Source organism: Leptonotus elevatus, chromosome 9, assembly GCF_054856555.1.
Source record: "Leptonotus elevatus isolate MCC_2025b chromosome 9, RoL_Lele_1.0, whole genome shotgun sequence".
Lineage (NCBI taxonomy): Eukaryota > Metazoa > Chordata > Actinopteri > Syngnathiformes > Syngnathidae > Leptonotus > Leptonotus elevatus.
Window position 1 is genome coordinate 7,445,211 of NC_141247.1, and position 22,271 is coordinate 7,467,481.

Below are 22,271 nucleotides of genomic sequence, written 5' to 3' on the forward strand. Positions count from 1 at the left end.
TGGAGTGCACTTATGTAGCACTTTTATTTTACCAAATGGTGTTCAAAGCGCTTAATAAAGGCTCACATTCAACCATTCACGCATGCATACATACATACATACACCAATAGGACGCTGCAAGGCACCGCCAGGCCCACTGGGAGTAAATTGGGATTCAGTATCTTGCTCAAGGACACTTCTACATGGTAAAGTTCGGGTATCAAACCCACAACTTTCAGGTTGGGAGACAACCACTCTACCACTAAGCCATGCCACGAAGTAAAATTAAAGTGCCGTAAAAGTAGGTGACACCCTTCAAATTTTTTTTCATAACTTCCCCACTTTAATATCATCAGACAAATGTAACTTTCAAAGAAAACAGAAGTAAGTATTATTCAATAGTGGTTGTATTTTAAGGGAAAAACTATTCAATGCTACCTGACACTGTGAATAACCACTTGCCCCGAGACCTAATGACCGATTAGGCCATTCTCAGCAGCAACAACTCAATTCAAGCATTTTCTATAACAGGCAATGAGTCTCTTATATTTATGTGGCGATATTTGGGCTCAGTCTTTCCTGTTTTAATTCAGCAACAATGGAGTGTTACCGGCTTCGGCTAATGGCCACTCCAAAACTTTGATTTTATTTATTATTATTTATTTATTTATTTATTTATTTATTATAGTTATTCAGAAATTGGTTTGCTGGTGTGTTTTGCTATATAAATTTGATGCATTATTCGTATTATTTCTCATCTGTTCTTGAATTTCTTTGAATGGCGGCGTTTTGTTGTAACTGGCCGACTTCCTTTGATCAGACAGGTTAGATTATTTCTAAACATAATTTGAGCAGGTCTGGAGGTAATCTGTCTTGGGTGTGCTCCGTGGAAATGAATTCCAAAAGGATGTGGTTAAAAGGGAGTTAATTGAGGTTCTAACAATTTCGTTTTTCACACATGGCCAGGAATCGTATTTGCATGGATTATCTTTGTCTGATATTTTAATTTCTTTAATGATGTCAGACTAAATTGCGGAGAAACGAGTGAAATATTTTTTTAAAGGCTCTACAGAAGTTACACTTCTAGTTATTATTTATAACAGATATATTTGTAATCCTATATTATCCCGCAGTAGAATAATATAAATGCAATAAAACAATTGTTTCACATAATGATGGCACTTAAATATGTTAATCATCCAGTAGGAGTGTTCACATTGAATGAGACTGGCTAATAATAAAAAGGGTGCATTTCATCAACTATTGAGTGTACAGAGCAATTGCTCCCTTCCCCTTTATTCCAAAAACTAATCAGATTTATTTGGACAGTGATGATTTTCTGTTACGCTGACATGACACAAAGGAAATTATTATGGTCAGCAGCCCTATCTACTGGCAAAGAATCCGATATAGCTTTGTGCCTGACCTCAGCATCTCATACGTAGAGCTTCTTCAGTTGCTGGACTGGGTGGGATGTACCATTAAATTTACCAAAAATAAAATAAAATCCCATCTACTGTATGTGACATCAGGAAATAGAAAAAGGAACAGCAAAGAAAGGCAGACTCATATATGACAGGAAATGTGAATAATATGCTTTGGGAATTAGATGAATTTGCTGATCTTTGTCATCCATTAAAAATGTCACTGGAGGCGATGCCCCTCTTAACAGTTGGTTACTTAGTGTTAGGCAGGCTATACTTTATATAACTCTGTTGCCCAAAGTTGAACAGATGTGCTTCATATTACCAGCTATCATTGACATTTGAAAGGCTGCTTTGGGGGATCGTTTGCACCTGACCGTATGATGTGAATGCACGTCATCAGTATCATATGGTACGCTAATAACGTTATTTTTCTATTTTTTTTCATATAATGGAAAGACTGCGAAACTTGAATAGACAAATGCTGGCACACAACGGCGATGACTGATGGTCACCGTGGGTGGTTACACGCAACAGGACAAAATCCATAGTAGGCGGTATTTAAAATATGAAATCGCAGGAATGGCTTGTCCAAATGGCTGCAACGGTCATGGATGGATAATGTTGCTTGTTAGCATGCTGTGATGGTCTTGCCGAAAAGCAGGACGTTAGGGTGGCAGAAAGTGCATCCATTGATCACGGTGAACCCTGCACAGCAGCACAGTCCTGATGAGGTACAGCTTCTCTCTTAACACCATACATGACCTGCATAAAGGCCATCCATCACAGCACGCTCTGGCCCATTTCTCTTCCTGTCACCGGCAGGGAAGAATTTCTTAGTGTGTATACGTCAGCGTTACCTCATGTGTGTCTGTGTCTGTGTGTGTAATGAAGGGCGGTGTTCCACCCCAGGTGAGGCCAAAGAGGTTTGGGGCTGACCCAGTTTAGCTGTGGGAGGGAAATATCACCTCCGTGGAGGAGAGGTAATTGGCTGCCTCCAACTGTCCTTCTGGCTCATTGTAGACTGTAATAGGTAATTCACATAGGCCCTTTTATATAAACCTGTGTGTGTGGGCATATGTGTGTCTTTGTCCGCCTTTTGAGCCGTTTCTGTGAAGCTTTGAGGGAACACTTATAGGTAAATAAATATGGAGGACCAAAACTGACAAAATTAAAAATAAATACATGAATAAATACATAAATAATAATAATTTAATAATAATAATAATTTTATAATAATAATAATTTAATAATAATTCAAAAAGTAAATAAAAAATATATATATAAATGGAAATAAAAACAACAAAATGTGTATATATCCATAGGGGGAGCGCTTTTTTTCTTTACAGCAATGTACGTATTTTATAAAAATGTATGAAGGTTTGAACATTGAGAATGTTTAAACAAGAAAGAAACATGAGAAAATGTAAATGTCTCGATAAGAAAAGTGTATAAACTGTGTGGTGAGGGGTTTTAGAGCCTTAAAACATTTATAATAAATGTAAAACATAAAGCTTACTATTTTACGGATTTCATTTATTGCAAGTATTTTTGGGAACCTAACCCCAGCGGAAAACGAGGCAACACTGTATTTTATTTAAATTTTTGTATTTAATTTTTTAATTAAATTTTATATCCATATTTATTTATTTATTTATGTATTTATTTATTTAAAACGTTGGCAGTTTTCCATAAATAAATGAATGCCTTGAGCATATGGGATACCTGGCTGAGCTTGGCTGTAGTTGTTCTGTCTTTCACGGTGCGAGCCAAGCGTGAGGCGTAGCTCGTGTGTGTAGTCAGGCAGGGTTTCACGTGAGGTGTAAGAGCGGTGGTGAGCGTGACCGTCCTCGCTCTCATCAGACGAACTGGTATAGGACATCTCCATTTCATGGCGGCCCTTAGACAGCGGCTGGTAGGGTTTACTGTCCATCTCCTCCATGGCTTGAAGGGCATCCACTTAATCACTCAGCACAGCCACAATGCAGAATACGGAGTCTGGAAAGGGGGGGATAGGGTAGGGGTGGGGGCGGGTAAAGGTGAAAGAATGGCGAGGACAATGGAAAGGAAAAGTGATGAACCGGTGCAGGAAAATGAAAGGAAGCAGGGGATTGAATGGGCAAGGTAGAAGAAAAATAGCACAAGAAGTGTGTTATTGAACACAGTGGAACAATACTGAAGCATCTGCTCATTCCTATTACACTAGACATTCATAAACAGTATTTGGCCTCTTTGATATTTCACACCAAAGGTTAGCTCCAAATCAATATGCTTAGAATGGACTGCAAGTTGGCCTGAATAAGGGCCTATGGTTTTCCTTCACGTGCTGCGATTTTGCTATTAATCTCCTACAGACAACTCTGGACAGGTTTCCGATCAATCAAAAAATGTGTTGCTGAGTCTCTTTTATTAATAAACACAGTGAGTCAGTCACCATTTCATTACATAATGGTGAAACACTTACAAACCACACAGTCACTGCCCTTCTAATTTGAGTCATCTTAAGTGACTTCTTTCAGCTCCATTCAATTAGTCTTGTTCCTCCTCCCACGATATTGAACTCTTCCTGCAATGTGCTTTTAACGCCAAAACTAATGATTTAAATGATCGGGACAATGATTCGCAATGTAGAACATGTAATTAGATATTACTTCATTCATTATCATCAGTTTCAGTGGCATGTTATATGGGAAAAAAATTGACGGGATGTAACACTCTGTAGCATATTTTTAAATATAGCAATGTTATGAACTGCACGAACAACAAAAAAGATTCATTAGGCCTTATAAAAGATTCAAAAGGAATTATAGAGGTGCAACAATTAATTTATTAATCAAAACTAATCAATTATTTAAAAAATCAAGGATTTTATTTTTTTTAATCTATGAATTATTTAGATGGCTTGTTATGAATAAAATAAATAGTCCAAATCCTTGGAATTTCAGCCTTTCAACAGTATTCTGAGATGTATGTAGTCCTACTTGAAAGCAGATTATCTTTGTACTGAATCAAAATAAAAACATTTTACGAATCATCTTCCTTTACTTTGGAAAGCAATGATCAACATTTTTGTGTATTTTCTGACATTTTACAAATTGAGTAGCTAAACTAGAGATGGGCGAGTATTGATACCAGGTATCAGTATCGAGCCGATACCAGGCTTTATTTCATTCAAGGTATTTGGTACTAGTGATGGCGACTGTTTTACAATCACAAACTAGAAATTAGAACAATAGAAAATTGGCATGCATTTCAAGCATTATGAAGGAAAAATGCTATAATGGAATATATAGGTCATTCTTTAAAAGTATCTGTCATTTTTTTACAGGGAGCTTTTGTGTATCAGAGGTGCTCGTGATATCAGTACTTGGTATCTGTATTGTTGATTCCTCAAAAGTTGGATACTAGTACTGGTATCGGTCTGAAAGTGATATTGAACATCCCAACTAGTAATTGAATTATAATTAATTTATGTTTGTGGATTTTCTGCACTGTTAATTTGAAATAGGATCCTTCATAAATGAATTGCCAAAATTATTATTATTATTATTATTATTATTAATAATAAAATTATTATTATTATTATTATTATTATTATTAATACTGTGTACTTAGAGTTCTTATTGCTCTATCATACGTGTCTCTAAGGCTGCGTTCACACTGCAGCTCAATTCAGATTTTTTCACAAGTATCAGTTTTTTTCATGCAGTGTGAACGGTACAATTCCGATGTTTTCACACCCGACCTGGGCCTCTTTCGTATGTGGATATAAATCGGATATGTATGCGATGCATCTGCACCGTGAACGCTCATCCGCACGCATCCGATTCATACGTCATCAAAAGCCTGATATGCGCTCTGCGTGGGCGGTAGCGAGTGCTTGGAAGGGAGGCGACTGATACGTCTGTGAATATATAAAGCTGTTTTGAGTAACAGTGTTGATTTAATCCCACTTGAAACATGAAGCATGAAGTTGGCATTTGTGGCGACCGTAGAAATTTAGCCCTGCAGATGGTTCATCACACACGTCAAATATTTCTACCTCTTCCAACCTCGCTACTCTGGCGTTAGGAGATGGGAAAAAATGAGTTTGACGAGTTTCTGCTCTGATTGTAAACACTGACGCTCGAGGAAGCCGAGGACAGCAGCCAAACATGAGCGAGCGTGAAAACAGTCCACCAATTGGGAGCGGGTGTACATCCTGATTTGCATAATTTATGTAGGCAAGAAACATGAACTTTTAACACGTCCGCGAAAGGAGTCCACCAGCCCACCAATCAATAGCGCGCGTTGGCGCGTTGGCAGCTAAATTTGCGTATGGCACTGATAAAGGTCGCTTGCCTCGGCGGCTTGACTGGCAGTAAGGCATTGCGAGTCTGTTAATTCCATGAACACTACAACGTGATGTAAACAAAATATCTGAATTGGGCATCACGCACTGCAGTGTCAACGTAGCCATAGTCTCGTGTTTGAATGACAAAATGGCAGCATGCCCAATGCACACTACCAAATAAATTATTCCTCAAAAGTCTCTATAAGTATTGATGTATTTATTTACGAATGAATCAATATTGCATTTTCAATGTAATCCCTACTCTAAAAGAAAACTCTCTAACAAAGTGCCTGGATGTGGTGATGACTGGCGCCCCTTGTCCCTAATGCAAAGTCACCACTGATTAGCTTTCAGGTACTACGCCCGGCCTGAAGTATTTCCGGCAGATATAAAGCTTCTAAATGGAGCTTGAGAGGGTCATTCCTCATAGAGACAAAGTGCTGTGGTATTGACCTCTTCAGGGAGTCCTGTAGTCCATATATCAAAGCCATTAGAGTGTGCCTGCTCAATACCTCAGAGATATGCAGCAAAGGGTCATCACCACCAGTCTGATACCATCCAAGTTTACAGCTGACCTTTTCTACCAATACAATAATGTTTTTTATTCCACCTGAAAAGCTCTCTTGGCCCCCTGCTTACCCTTCTCATTTTGGAGACAATCTTGTAACTTTGGGTGAATGTTCTCTGCACTGGCTTGTTTGTACCCCCAAAAGCACATAACGACTTTAGCATAGATGACCAAATTTGAATGCACATGCAAATGAATGTGTTAGCCAAACAGGCTAAATCAGAAAAGTGTGTGCCTGAAGCGCAGTCTGGGTGGAGCAACCTCGAAACGCGGTCGTCCCCGCCAAATCCGGATTTCCGCACATTTTCTCGTCAAGCAAAGCAACTCCCTTTTTACGCGTTTCAGAGTCTGTAGTAAATCCAGCGCCCCATGATGGTGAAACATCATATTGCACTTGATGTTTGCGGTGCTCTCCCAAAATGTCCTCGGTGAATATCATCAAAGTTAGCTAAAACAAACCTTTATTTACACATGTTGCTAATCATCACAAGCAAAAAACCCACCAACAATGTGCGTATTCTGTTTGAGTGAACGGAAAATTTTGCACCTGCAATTTGGGATCTAAGCAAACCAGGCCCACAGCATCATAATTATCTTTGTCTCACAGAACTGTACAATAAACTGTAACCCTGAGCCCCTTTCCTTTTTATTGGCAAGACATATTGTGGGAAATCAAAGCCCACTATTATCTCTGCTGCTTTGTCAGGATACGATTGACTGGTGTCACCTTCTCTTTGGTACAGCAAGGAGTGAGTATACATTACCCGTGAGCTGTGAGCTTGCTGCAGGCACTGCCTGCCGTTTGTCTCCGCAGAGGCCCTCTGTCCTGTTTCATGTCTGTCACACACTTACATGCACGAATGAAGGCATGCAATCATGCACCCTGTGAACTGCCTTGTTCGCCGTCATGTGTTGTATGCACACAGAAGCAGCACATATAGATTGACACGCTCGATCAGGTTTGTTTGTTTTCTTCTCTTTTCTTTCAGACAAACTTACTTCTGACCTGGGCAAAGTCCGCACGGTACATCGAGCCCATCTACAGCTTGTGACCGGTTGTTAAAGTCATAATAAAATGTAAAATAGGTGGTACTTTAATTATAAAAGTAGTGCTTTTGTTTTAATATGTAAGGGTGTGGACTGGGCAAGAAAGCAAGAGTTATGACGTGTCTTCAGTGTTTCCAACTTAATACTAGTCCTCGTGTTAGCAACATTTTTAATTTATGTATGGTGGAGTGAAGAGGATTTGCTCTGATATTATGCATAGCAACAGTTTCATAAACCGTAGATGTTAGGTGTACTGTATTACAAATCATTATTTTATCAATATAGGTGAGGCAGAACCTCACATGCTTCATTCAGAATGAAAAGTAAACAAATAATGTTTAAATGCTTGTTTGCATGTTTAAATGTTTGGGTAGACGCAACACTAGCTTTCACATTGAATATTTTTCAAACAAAGTGAATTTTGGCTTGGGAGGTTTGTTTGGTTTGAGGCATTGTTTTACATTTAATGTTACGAATAAAAACGGATTGTTTAAATTATTTTGCCCATTATTGATTATGCTGATATTGTTTGTCAGATCGCGTCAAAAACTGTTTTACAGTCCCTTAATGTGTTTTATAATAAACTATGTAGGTTGATTTAAGGTTGTTCTTTTTTTACTCATCATTGTTTAATGATGAGTAAAAAATAATGGTGGCTTTCTTTAGATCATAGCAATTTTATTGGTTTCAGTTTATTTTTAAATGTATTCATTTTAATTTTCCTCATTGTTTGAAACAATATTTTGTTCCACAGTCAGCCAACTATACATTATGAAGTTCAAAGTTCTTTTTTTTTTCATAGTCCTCTCTGTCACTAAAGAAATAGGAAAGAAAGCTTTTAAGTTACTTGCCCCATCTAATTGGAATAGTTTACCTGTTAATATTTGTTTGTTGTCTTTGCTACATATTTTTTTTTAAATATCTTGTTTAATTATTTAAAAACAGATGGTCAATGTTTTCAATAATGTGTTGTCACGCTGTATTTTCATTTTTTTCATTTTTTAAATTATGAAATAATTAGAACTTTGTTTTGTTAGATTAAGGTTGTCTGTTAAGTGTTATTGTATTCTATATGTTTGTCTTTTGTTTTTCTTTTCTTATTTTTTTCCCGTCTTTTATGTCTGGTGTGTCATTATGATTGCCTTGTATTTTTTTTGTGTGGGACCCCCTCGTAAGCGAGTTGTGGATCTCAAGGGACTTATCCCATGATAATAAAATTTTCAACAACAAATGCAATACTGATATATTCTTCTTCGTCTTAGTCCCTTTTAATTATCCCTAAAATTAGAATAAAATGCATAAATAGATGAGACCTTTAGTTAGTAGAGCCTACCTAAAGACCTAAGAGCAGTTGAGAGTTATGATCATTTTTAATAGCTAACTTAAGACACATTTTTTAGCCTAGCTTTTAATTAAACTGTTATGTTTTAGTACATTTTTTAATTGACATTTTCTAGCATATTTATTGATCTTAACTTGATATTCCATTTACTACTTTTACTGTTTAAATTATTTTATTTTATATGATTTAGAATTTAATGTCTCACTCATATGTGTGCATGTATGCACTTGTTTTGTTTTGTTCCTGTTATATATATAATTTACATCACCTTATGCTGCATTTCTCATGCATGAAAAGTGCAATATAAATAAAGTTTGTTTGCTTGCTTGCTTGATTGATTGATTGATTGATTCATTCATTCATTGATTGATTGATTCTGATAATACTGTTCAAATACATGAGCGAGACACAAAGTGAGGCATTGTAGCAGCCAGGTTTAGGCTGCATGACATATGCTTGTTAAATAAATATGAATGTGCTCTTCATTTCTTTTTGCATTATTAAATGGATTACTAAAAAAGGTTTGCAAAATTGTATTGATGTCAGTGCACATGGATGAATAGTATCATCATACATGATCTAACAACAGAGGTCACCAACAGAGTGCTTGCAGACACCAGGTCACCCCGAGAACCAGACAAGTCCATGATAGGTTATTTTCTATGAATGTTGTTAGAGCAAATGTGTTTTTCAGAAGTAGGTAGCCTTTACATTTATCAACACAGAAGAAGTAGCTCGCTCTAAGTATCTAAACAGTTGGCGACCCCTGTACTCCCAAATAACACCAAGCTGTAATATTTTAGTTTGTTTTGTAACATGGAATCTATGTTGTCAATGTAAACACACATGAACACATAATGACATTTATCACTGTGTTTGTGTGTTGCATGTGTTTAGTGCATTAAAGGCAATTGTAATCCATCTGATTGTGATGCATAGAAGCAACAGTAGTGCAGTGTGCATACTGTACAGTTGTGGCCTATCACACAGAGACCTAGCTCGTTGTGAAATCAAGTGTGTAGCTAGAGTCCAATCATTCTAAACTTTTGCTCTTAATGAAAGCCAAACATGGAAGACATTACAGCTAACATTAACTAATCAATGCAATTCAAAACAAGTTAAAAAATAACTTGCAAATAATTGTATTATTTTTAAGTATGTTGAAGACAAAAACACTATAAAACTCAAATATCCAGAGGAAAAATGCCGTTCAAAATATGTGGTAGTACAACCTGTTTTCAAGAAATGCACACTGTGAAGTACAGTGAAATGTAGTCTAATGTACAATGTTGTTTACATTTGTGATCCTCTAGCAGTGCCGGAAATAAAAATTAGCAGTAGGGCTGGACGATTAATAGAAATTTTATGTGCAGAAAATCTCACAAACTCATACTCTGTTGTAGCACATGCACACTGCATAGACTCTGTTTATTAAACTCAGCACACAAGAGACCGACGTAAAATAACAGTCACCTTTTTAGCATGCCATTCCTGCGGCCCACTTTCCAGGCTTGACCAATCAACACACACTTATTCCAACGGTTACATCAGTGCAAGAGTTGGATTCAGCATAAATCGGTGCGTCGCCTGAAGAGTAAGGATGACGTAATAGAAAGAACACTGTTGTATTAACGTTTCAGAAGCTACATTAGTGTAGCAACAGAGCTAACCCTATTTCATCACATCGAAATAGTGACATAGTCAAAAGAGGGTCACGTCTATACATGTATATGTTTTTGTATCGCACGATACATATGCTTATATCACAATAGCATCTTATTCGAACAAGACATTTTTTTGTATAAATGTATTAAATAAATACGGAACACAGTTGAGGTTAGCATATTGGTGTGGCCCTCGACAATCTTTAGTTTCTCATGTGGCCCTTTTAGAAAATTAATTGCCCACCCCTGGGTTACATGCTCTCTCTCACCTCATTCTCTTTTATGCTGCACTCTCCCCTATTGTATGTGCTCTACAGCCTCTATCGTGTCCTCCAAGGCCTCTGCATTTAGAGACATAAGCCTGCTGGTGGGGGTTATTCCCTCTAATTCTAGCCCACAGTGGGGTGCCCATTAGGGGGCTTGATTCTTGGTTTTGATGTCAAAACCTAGAGGTTGTTTCCTAGAGCCAAGCTCACTTCAAACAAGACGCATTGGGTTTTCTGGAGGACAAGTCAGCGTGTGGCACCTTAGAACAACACCAGACTAGAGGGTTGAAATGAAGCACTTCAGAGTGGTGCAGTTGCTATTCATAGAAAAACACGTGCAGTCCCAGAAATGTCTTGGCAGGTTGAAATAATTAGCTGTCTTACAGGGAATTCCAATACTTTTTCAAAACCTTATTACATCTCTCTAATCACTCTTCACTATACATGTATAGCATGGGAATACTGATGGTTCCCTGAGTGCACATCTATAACTACTGTAAGTGCTTCACTGACTATATTGCTGTTTGTGCATTTTGTGAAGACATTCTGAACAATTTTGGTGTGCATTTTTTTTCTTTCGTGAACATAAATTTGTACATTTTATATAATTGCGACATGAAGCTTTCAATATGCAACATGAAATTCTGGGGATGGATTGTGGTTCTTTAAAATAAAAAATAAGACGTGCATTTGACTCAACATTTACAGCAAACTGAACCCTTTTATGGGCTCACACTAGTCTAGCATTCTGATTAGCGATCTAATGTATTCTTCACATTCTTTACCTTTTAATATTTTTGGCCTGCTCTTTGTGCGACCCAGACGCTCAAGGAGGCTCGTACCACTGCAAGCAAAGTCATAAAGGAAACATGGAGTGTATTTTTTGTAATAAGGACCCTCTCAATATGATTAAGTCGAACGTATTGAACAGAACTGGACTAGCCATCTGACATTAAGGGCAGATGCACGGTGGGCCGTTTTTTTTTTTTGGGTTGATGCAGTGCTTTTTAATGATTATTTTCCTATGTTTTACCCCAAGAGACTGCCCCACAATTCAGAGAGACTAGTCCAGTAATCCAGTTCTAATATAGATCGCAAACTGAAACATCATCAGTAAACATCAGTGGCAGAACTACGTTGGGCAGGAGTCGGGCTGGGCCGGGCCAGCACTGCAAAAACTAAAGTCTTAAGTAAGATATAATCTCTTAAATTTAACCTAAATTTGCTTATTTTGATTTGACAAGTTATTTTGACTTAAAATGAAATTGTCAGGCAAGATCATTGTGCCTATTTTAAGATACTTATTACTTAATTATCTTATTTGATCAAGCAGTCTTGGCATTGAGTGTTAACAGCCAGTTTTAAGTGCTGTGAAGATTAAAACAAGTATTTCCCACATTTTAAGATGACAACTAACCAACATCAAAGGCCCTGAACTGGCGTTTCATGAGTTTTCTTATTTTAAGATTTTGCATAATCTAGTAATAATATAAATGGAAAAGAAAACACAAGTATGAAAACAGACGCATGCAATAAGGTTCATTTGTTATATTTACTAAGTTCATTTTCACTTTCATTAACAGCTCAGTGGTTTAATGGTAGAGTGCCTACCCTCAGACTAGAAGGTTGTGGGTTCAGTTCCTGGCTCGGTAATCGCAAAGAAAATGGGACCTGTTGCCTCCCTGCTTGACACTCAGGCTATGTTATCCAAGCTTAAAAAAAAATACTCATGTAATTTAAGAAAATACTTCTATTTATTACAGCTTGAAACAAGTCGACATTACTTGTTTTGAGTCTGAGAATACTATTTTCAAGACCACAGTGGTTGATATGGGCCTAGTATTATTTTGTAAATTTTTCTTGTTCTGTTGGCAGATAATTTTGCTTATTTGAAGTAATCATTTTCTTTATTTTCTTAAAATTTCTACAGTCCTTTTTGCTGTGAGACCGGGCTAATGCGCCTAAGTCAAAATACCAGGGCCAATTTGTTTGTGCCAGTCCAGCCCTAGTATTGAAAAACAACACATGGCAAGTGCCGTCCTGAAGAAAAGGGGAAACCCACTGATTTATGAGCATATTTTAGTGAATAGCAATACATTTAATTTATTTTAAATTATTTTGTAGCCACTTAATATTGAACTTTGTGGTAGTTGTTTGTAAAAAAAATAATAAATGAATAAATAAAATTCAAACCAAATAATTCGGGGAGGCTTAAAAACATTTCAGGGAGGCTTTAGCGCCCCTAAAATAGGCCTAACGACGCCATTGGTTTGGTCATGTAATGTTTGCAAACTGAGCTGTGATTGGTCGTTACCTGAGCCCGAAGTAACCGTGATTACATTTTCAGTCTACAACAAGCTGGAAAATGGCCACTCCCTGAAATTGATAAAAATGGGTGGATTTTGCTGCTTAATTCAGATTCCAAAAAACTCAAAATTAATCATAATATTGTGCTTAAACTAATGGGGCTGAATAGAACATATTTTGTAAAGATTCTTTTAAATTGACTTCCCCTTTTAGTATTGTCATGTGTTTAAGGATAATCAAATAGTCCACAACCTAAGAGCTTCTATTTAATCCCCTACTGTTTCCTTGGCCCACTCATAGGTGATGTGTATCTAGAGTGTCATGGTTTATAGTCCATTTCATCACTGCAACTAAGGAAGTGATCTTATTCCATGCAAGACAATATGCATTATTCATGAACTTAAATGATTAATGAATCTCAAGCTGCTGTATTAACCGCAAAGCAGTCATATTTGTTTAGCAATGAAATACTACGGTATGGATAGACTAGTGTTACAATTTACAGGAGGAAAAAAAAGAACCATGAAGTTTTCACATTGGAAGCGCATCTCGAGAGTCCACTAATGGACCTGAACTGTATGAGTATATGAATGTCATTTCAGTTCTAATTTACATTAAATCTATAATTCATCTGTGTGTAATGAACTCCTCTGCGCTCAATTTTAAATAACCACACAAAGTGGACTGCATGCATCACATTACAGTCACCCCCCCCCCCCCAATCCCCCACCATTCACTTTTAGCTAGTGTGTTAACTCTTCTTTGTCTTATCAAGCGCACATACACACACATGCGCGCATACACGCTCTCTCTTGACAAATTCATGAGGGACTCTGCAATCAATCACTGCACAGTTGCAACAATATTGGATGCTTCGCAGACTTGATCCTCTCTTGACCATCCAGGGAAATGAAAGGCAAACATGCTGCTTTTGTAAATTTGCTTCAAGGTGTGATCAAGCCTGACAAACACAAGTTTAAATAGATTTACATTGCAAATCAAATGAGGCTGAAAGTCCATAGGAGGTCTAGCAACAATGATGCAGACAGCATGGTAGAGTTAGTCATGTGCAAAGACCGTGAGAAACGTGATTTATACTTCTCTATCTCCAACTAACATCTTGAAATTCTGATGTACGAGAAGGGAGCAGGCAAAATCAAATAGGAGAGGCAGAGACTGAGAAAGAGGCCAGCAGAAGCAGAGGAATGGAGTTTCACATTGCTAAATAAATGAGAAGAATAGGCAGGACAAAGTGGAGCCAACATTGTTAGCTCCTCTGAATGATGCTGTACAGCGGCAGGATTTCAGACACATTTCCACAATGGTGAGAAGGTCTTATTTTCATAACATGTTGGAGACCCTGTGAAAAGGAGCTGCTTTATTTGTTAGCTCTGGCCTTTGCACATTTCAGTGAATCTTGTTTGCACATGCTAATCCTGCTCTCTAAACAGGCCACCAAAATGGCAAAGAGAAACACTGAGAAATCTACTCAAGCAAGACTTGTTTTTACCTCTCTGCCTCAGATGCGTAAAAATAGTTGTGAAGTGCCCATTTTTTGCAGTTATTTTGAAATCAAATGCTCACTTCAGTGAAGCGATTTTACCAAAACACTGAAATTAGCTACGATAAAGCCACACAAAAAAAAAATGCTGGATACTTCCATGTTGGCACAATATAGACCCTATTTGCACAAACAACAAACATACGATAGACAAACCACCCCTTCTTAGCCAAGATTAAGAAAAATATTAAAATTATGAATCAACTCAGCAATTTCTTGAAATTAAATAGGACTCGTCAACCAAATCAGGATTCAGACCTCATTACAGTCTAGAACAGTGGTTCTTAACCTGGGTTCGATCGAACCATAGAGGTTCGGTGAGTCGGTCTCAGGGGTTCGGTGGAGACTCCGCCGCAGAGGTCCACCCCCTCAGTCTAGTCTGCAGTTAGTGGGCACAGTCATTGAAAGCGTCCTGCTCTGAGATTTCCTACCGGTCCGCTTTGAGGTCGCTGGTTTATGCAGCAGAGTGAGACCTCCCTATTAGACTGCTTAGAGAGGGCTGTTAGTGACGCCGACCCCACGTCCACCTCCAACCGCCACAACGTGTGACTGTCTGTGTGTCGTGTGATTTCTTACAGATATATTTTAATCCATGCTAACTATGTCGGGCAAAAAAAGAAAGTGGTCGGACGAATATTTGAGTTCATGCACTGTGTTGGTTTTGTTATTTGAACAAGGTGATATGAATGCACAATTCATTTCGTGCACCAGTAAAACAAATCATATTTTATTTTTTACTAAAGAAGGGTTCGGTGAATGAGCATATGAAACTGGTGGGGTTCGGTGCCTCCAACAAGGTTAAGAACCACTGGTCTAGAAGGTCAGGTCTCAAAGTGCTAGATCAGTGGTTGGAGGTATTGAACCGCATGAGTTTCCGTTGTGCATTCACCGAATACTTCTTTATTGAAAAATAAAATAAAATAAAAAAGGTGTTTTATAATAAATATGTATAGGGTTTACTGGTGAACAAATGAACAGGGAGAGTAGGCTTTTCATCAATTATGGCTCTCCACTTTGAATTCAGAAAGCGTTTGAGTTCTTTCAATTCCCATCTCCATGCAGCTTAAGGAAGTGCTCCTTTATTTTTACTAGATAGTAAGTTGAACTGGACGGGAATTGCTCAACTTGGCATTGCAAATCATGCTCCCATCACTCAACTCAACTCTATTTTTATTTAGCTCTTTGAAAAAACAGAATGAAAATTGCAAAGGTCCCAGAATTGAACCCTGTGGCACACCTTATATTTTGTTACACATGTGAATTCATATTGCACATATTTGCCCGATCACTTTCATCACACAACATACCATGGCCCATCACAACAGCAACAAGTCAACTACAGAGCGCACCAAATTCCCTGCAGCCAAGATACGCAATGTAGCGTGGTCACCTGCAGCTAATTATGGCCAAGCGGGTGTGTGTCTTGACCTCTGCCAAACGCCTGAGACTGACTCACCAAACCCCTGGGGTTTGATTGAACCTAGGTTTAAAACCATTGTGTTAAATGATATAAATTTGAACACTGACTTTGAAAAGCTTTCAAAATTTACTGTTGAACAAGTTGGAAACCTTTCGTTATTTGTAGTCCTATCAAATCAACCACTAAAACAGCCTTCTACAAACAGAAAAACATATCCAGAGCATGCTCCAAGCAGTTCATCTATGATTATATCTCCAGTAGATTTAACTATTGTAATGGTTTTCTGACTGACTTAAAAGACCATTAAACAGCTGCAGCTCATTCAGAACGCTGCAGCTCTCGTTCTGACCACAACAAAGAGATTAGAGCATATTGCACCAGTTCTAAAGTCTTTAACACTAGCGCCAAGTCAGCTAGGGGCATATTATCCTGTTTGTGCTGCATTCAAATCATTGTGTGCCTTTCTTGAGCACTTTTAAGATGCAGCAATTATCCCATCTAGGCTTGTGACACACCCACTATGCGTCACCTGGACGTTCGTGTGCAATCAGCAAAGAGGTGTCAAGTATGAGGGTGGCGCTAATTTCAGCATCATGGTGTTTTTTTTTAGTCATGTGAATTCCACACCGATCCATTTGGAATATGTCAGACTTTAAATGTGAAAGGTGCAAATTCAGAGTTGAAAAGGTAATTAAGCAACGCAATTTGCATCAAATACATTTAAAAAAAATCTATAAATCACAGCTCATAAATACGATGGCTGTATTGTTTGTGACTTTTGACTGTATTGTTTCAACTCCAAGCCCCATCAGCATGTGGAAATGCTCTTCACGTGAAGAAAAAAATTGTTCACCATTTAATATGATTGTCATTATAGGGACACATACACAGTCGTAGGGCAGTCAGTGAGCGTATATGGGCCAGGTGTGCCCCCACCCCACTCTCTCCGCACGACAGCACGAATCAGCCAACTCGGCCGGTGACACTCATCACCCATCATCAGTGAAATGGCTCAAAACGTGCAATATGATGTTTCACCTTCTAGAGGCACTAGACCTTAGTGCAGCCTCCGAAGCACGGCAGACAAAAGATGCTTAAGACTCTGACCAAATATGGGCAATGTGAAATTTGTCAAAGAACACCCTCATTTCAAGGTCGCTCCACCCAGAGTGTGTACATTTCATGAAGGTGCTTAAATGACACACTTAAGTCGATGGTAGAAACTGCATGCCATTTCTGAATAAAACACACAGGAGAATATACACCCTAAAGAATAAACGTTAATGTCCTGCCACTAGTCTATAAATGACACAATGCATTAAAGAAATGTTATTGGAATATAATATCTGAGGCCTGCAGACTCTGGGCAAAAAGTGGAGTCCGAAGTTCAAAGCAAACAGGGTGAAGCATCATTTAGCTGTTATGCTGAACACAAATTGAATAAGCTGCCAACATTTTTTTCCCTCATGCTTACATTTAACCTTGCCAGCAAGATGAAGTCTCGCGGTATTTGTGAGTTCACAAACTCCGGAGAATACATCTTGTACCACTTCCGCTGATACGTTTGCAGCCGACCTTTTTTAGGTAGGACGAAACCAATTAGCGCCGTTGGCGGGGGGAAACAAACAAACCTAACATACAAATGGATGCCGCAATTAATTATGTACTCGCACAATTACTCACTGTTTCCTTGTTGAATGTGAACAGCGAGAGGAGTTTCGTGCATTTTTATCAGGTAAAGATGTTCGTTTTACAGTATCTTTTGGCATCAAAAGAAAGGTGTGATTGTGTCCAATTTTCAGCAAATAAACTCAAAATATATGGTGAGGGTTTACTGTAATGCAGGATTTCAATGCCACTTGATTGCTTATGCACAATGTGTACAATTAGGTCAATCTGTTTTGCAGTGAAAGTGGTGCTGCAGCATTGCTTGGATAAACTAATAGATGCAGATTTAAAGATTTGAAGAAAATGTATTGATATCACTTATATACATTCAAATTATATACATTTGATGCACGTATTTCCAACCCAAGACAGTCGGAAAGGGAAATTGTCTTGACAATTTCTTTAAGGTATCAATTGTAATTATTACAACCTATCATATGTTTGCAATTTCCTGGGAAAAATTAGCTTCTTCTTTTTTTAGGGTCAATTGCTGCAATGCTGAAAAGAAAAATGATGCTTCTGCAAGATGAGAAAATTTGAAGAATTGAAGGATGCCATTGCTAAGTGAAGCATGAAGTGATGGTCTTTTAATTGATGAATACAAGCTAGATATCAATGGGCCTCAGCCCTCCCATCATGTTCTTGCACTTTCATACTTGATCAAGCCTGAAATATCTTGCTGATAATGCTAAGTTTACCAGCCACATGCAAGTCAAGACCTGACACCACACCACTTGCATCCCTGAACACATGCAAATAAATGTGTTTCCAGTCATGGAAATTGGAAACATACAACATACAGAGTATCGCCTATAAAATGTTCACATCTTCTAAAATAACAAGATGGCACCCTGCTCCCAGTCGTCACGTGAGCATGACATTATGAGCAAATACATAACTCTCAAGTGTAAGAAGGAAAGCAGCAAAGACTATCAAGCACTGTTTGCGATCATGACAATCAATAGTTACTAATATGATCACAAGGTGACAAATAAGGATGAGTTTAACACTCGATTAGTCAATTTAATGATCGATGGAATTTTCGACTTTTGTGACTAGGATGCGTACGCTTAGTGCTTGCGTGAGTTTTTGGTTGTTACGCATTTTTTTTGTTTTCTTAATTATTATTTTTTTTAAAGGGGAATAATCCCCCATATAGTTGTGGTTCACTACTCACAAATGTGCCAAATTCAATGCCTGTGACATAATACGTAGGTGGGGGGTGCGCAGCATCGTGTGAAGCGTGCTCGTCATGAGTGACACCTGGAAATGTTCGTGCCTTTATGGGAATATTTAGCCGGCTAATGAGCATTAATCTGTTAAGCAATCAGTATACAGTTTAAAGCCCATCTAGACAGTGTATCAACGTCTTTTTTGTTACTTTGCTGTTGGCTTCTGACGCCGTCCTAGCACGAATGGAGTTTGCAAACTTGTAGACAAGCCCTCTCAGGTAAGCTTAGCACTAGCTAGCTGGTACGCCAGAACACGGATGGATTTAAAACTTGACCAACAGTGAAAAAAAAAACCTCTCTGGGTTCTGCCGTTGGCCAACGTACGCCGAGGGATCCTCGAGGTTAAAGTAAGTTATTTCAAACTAAAAAGCAAGGTTGCTATACCAGCGATTGAGTTTGGTCACAGTTATATCAAGTGCATTTCTGAGTCAGGGCAAAGCTGAGCAAACAGACAGTGGAATGAACTAATCAGCAAAGATTGGATGTGACATCAGAAAAGCGACTTGTGGAAGTCGTGGGAACCAAGGCGAACACGACGATGCTTCCAGTGCCATCAACTGCTGGAGTTTTAATGTGTTTCTGATCATTTAAGACTGAGTTTAATGTCGAATGAAATAAATTATCATCACTCTCAAGCACCATTCTTAATGTTATGAGAATGGACTTCCTCTGCCAAAGAGTGACGTTGCTCACGAAGAATACTTCAGAGCAAACTAATTCAAATCCATGATTCGGTTTGGAACTGGCAGCAGAAGCAGACCCATTTATTTCATGCAGAAAGACAGTGTGTTTGGCTTATAAAGTCTTGGTACACTCCAATATGTTTTTTAAAAAAAAAAGTAAATATGAGTAGTGTAAAGCGCTTTGAGGATACAGTGTAGATAAAGTGCTATACAAGTGCAGTCCATTTATCATTTTCTCTTTTGAGTCTATGACCAAATTTGATTTTTTATTTGCTGCACTATGACATGTTTTTCAGCAAAAGTACAATTAGTAGCCCAACTTAAATGTTAAACAAACAGCGAATGCGGCTTTTGGATGTGAGTCCGAGCTCTAATGAGCATGTTGACGTGTTTGTATTTCTCAACAAGTAAGTTGTAGGCACTTTAATTAGTTTTATGTGTCATGTACATTTAATTTGAAGAGGTTTTGTTTGGCTTCAGCTCAAGTTCAGCTGTCTTTTCATATACTGTTTTGCCAGGTTTTTTTTTAATGTATAATGGGGCTTCTTTTTTTTTTGTGACATCATTGTTTCTTGAAATGAAGCTTCATAAGCATAAATAGGGCTGTCACGATAAGCAATCAATCAATGAATTGCACGATAATAAAAAATGAGCGCGATATAGGTTTGCTGGGCACGATAATTCTCAGCAATGTACATGTGTGTGTGTTTGCATACGTCATCAACATTTGCGCTGGTCCATTGCTTCTCTGTCAGTCACTGGGTAAAACAGCTTCTTTCTTTTTTCTTTCTCACGCCCACACACACAAACATGGTCTCCCGGGCAGGGAAGCGAACCCACTCCACCACCCGGAGCCCGTAAAGCGGCTTTTAAAACCAGTTGAAACATTTTGGTTTGCATGTGTCCCATCGGGTCTTCATAAGCACACGCAATTCTCTTTCTCATTTGTGAGCCGTGGCAGTAGCGCTGCTAATAGCATGTATCTTTATTGCTGTCGTGGGTATGCATGTTTTTCATGAAACGCATGAAGAAGACACGTGTGTTCTTGAATTTCAGAAACAAGGTTTTGTAACAAGAAAAAGAAAAGCAAGAACACGCTCACATTCTGCAATGGACTCTAGGTGCGTTCAGTGACCACTTAGACAATAGGAAATGTCAGCATACACAGAAAAAGCTCAAACGACTGATGAATGTTAATGTTTTTTCAGTTTTCTTCAACATGTTTGAAGTTTAAGGTTATGGTCAGGAACAAGGAACAACAACGAATAATACAACCACTGTGAAGTGTCTTTGAGTGTCCAAAAAAGCGCTATATGAATATAATGCATTATTATTATTATTATTATTATTATTATTATTATTATTATTATTATTATTAACATGGTGTGGGAAACACTGCATACTACTTACAACTAGAAAGCCAAGTTCGCTACGTGATACCCACTTTGACATTCTCACTGGCTTTAAACCATCTGCTAAAAAAAATAACAACAAACAGATGAGATTATGCAACGACACATATGCATTGTGCCACTTTCTCTTGCTGTGCCACAAAGGACTGCGACCACAAATACACCGACGCACACAGAGCAAGAAACACCCCCCAAAACCACTTAATCAATATTCCTGACAAGGCAAAGCCTTATTCAACACAACTGATATTCCTCCTCTCTCGCAAGATAAATACATGTCACTGTCCTCCTCGCAGGCCTAAAAGGCTGTTCACACTAACCCGTTTTGCAAATAAAGCTTTACATCAAGACTGACAAGCGCCTAAGCTCTCTGCATCAGCCACTGCTCGCTAAAAATCCTCTTTCAATAATGCATTTGGCTGCTAAAACCTCCACTTCTCAAAGATAAGCAAAGTGGTGGCATTACAGAAGCAGAATTAATTGATAAATCAATGCCAGAAATTGGATTCAGTTGTTAGCAAGTAAGACAGTACTTCCTGCATAGCTCCTTAATTAAGTCGTTGATTATGGAGAAATAAGTGAGCTGAAGAGGAGTTGCTGAAGAGATCTACTATGACTAGTAAGCAGCAAAAAGAGATTAATTTCTGAATACTCAGGGGAATAGTCTTCCATCATTGCTTTACATCGCGAGGTTTGCCATCTGAAAAATGGAAAAAAATATGATCCAGAAGAAGGATTTTCCTCATGTCCCTAATCTGAAAAGCCTTACTGCTCTCTGTAGATTCTTATCCCTGAACTCTATAGCTTTTACCATGACAGACTGTTAGATGGACAGACAGAATGCAGCAGCCTTGAAGAGGAAAGTGCCTCAGAACAAAGAGTGGAGCGCGGTTCCAGTGGCTACAAGACACATTCAAGTGCTTGTTCTTGTAGATGATAAAGCAGAAACATGTATCAAGGATAAGTTTGTTCATGAAATGTTTTACTCTTTAAACCACCTTTTTGTAACTTTAACCAATAAAAGTGTATCCAATTTACCTGTCTAGTTCCATCACGAACCAATACCAATATATCCAATATCCAAATTTAGCTCCCAAAATGTTCACATTTCTCATTTTGCTGATTGTCAAACTAGGAACGTTTAACAGAACAAACTCACAACATGGAATAACACCCAGCGCCTGCTGTAAAATGTGCAATTTCAGACGCTTAGGCTGGCGTTAGATGAAAAATGATTGTGCAGTCCATCTACGATTTTCTCAGAGTACATTCTGGTTACTTTATTTGCTCAAATGACTTTTCTTTGTGCACTTTGCCTTGACATTTGGGCTGGCAATCAACAGAGAGCTTCTCCCTGTGCAGTTG

General features: G+C 38.2%; 1 protein-coding gene across 3 annotated transcripts in view; it reads right to left on the minus strand.

The window, feature by feature from the left end:
• Nucleotides 1–22,271, minus strand: part of tenm1 (teneurin transmembrane protein 1) — a 242,043-nt gene that overhangs the window by 214,371 nt on the left and 5,401 nt on the right. For all 3 annotated transcript variants that reach the window (XM_086085243.1, XM_086085242.1, XM_086085241.1), the window contains exon 2: nucleotides 3,129–3,401. In XM_086085243.1, the coding sequence (XP_085941369.1) occupies nucleotides 3,129–3,345 (217 nt within the window). In that variant the 5' untranslated portion in view covers nucleotides 3,346–3,401. The remainder of the gene's footprint in view (nucleotides 1–3,128; nucleotides 3,402–22,271) is intronic.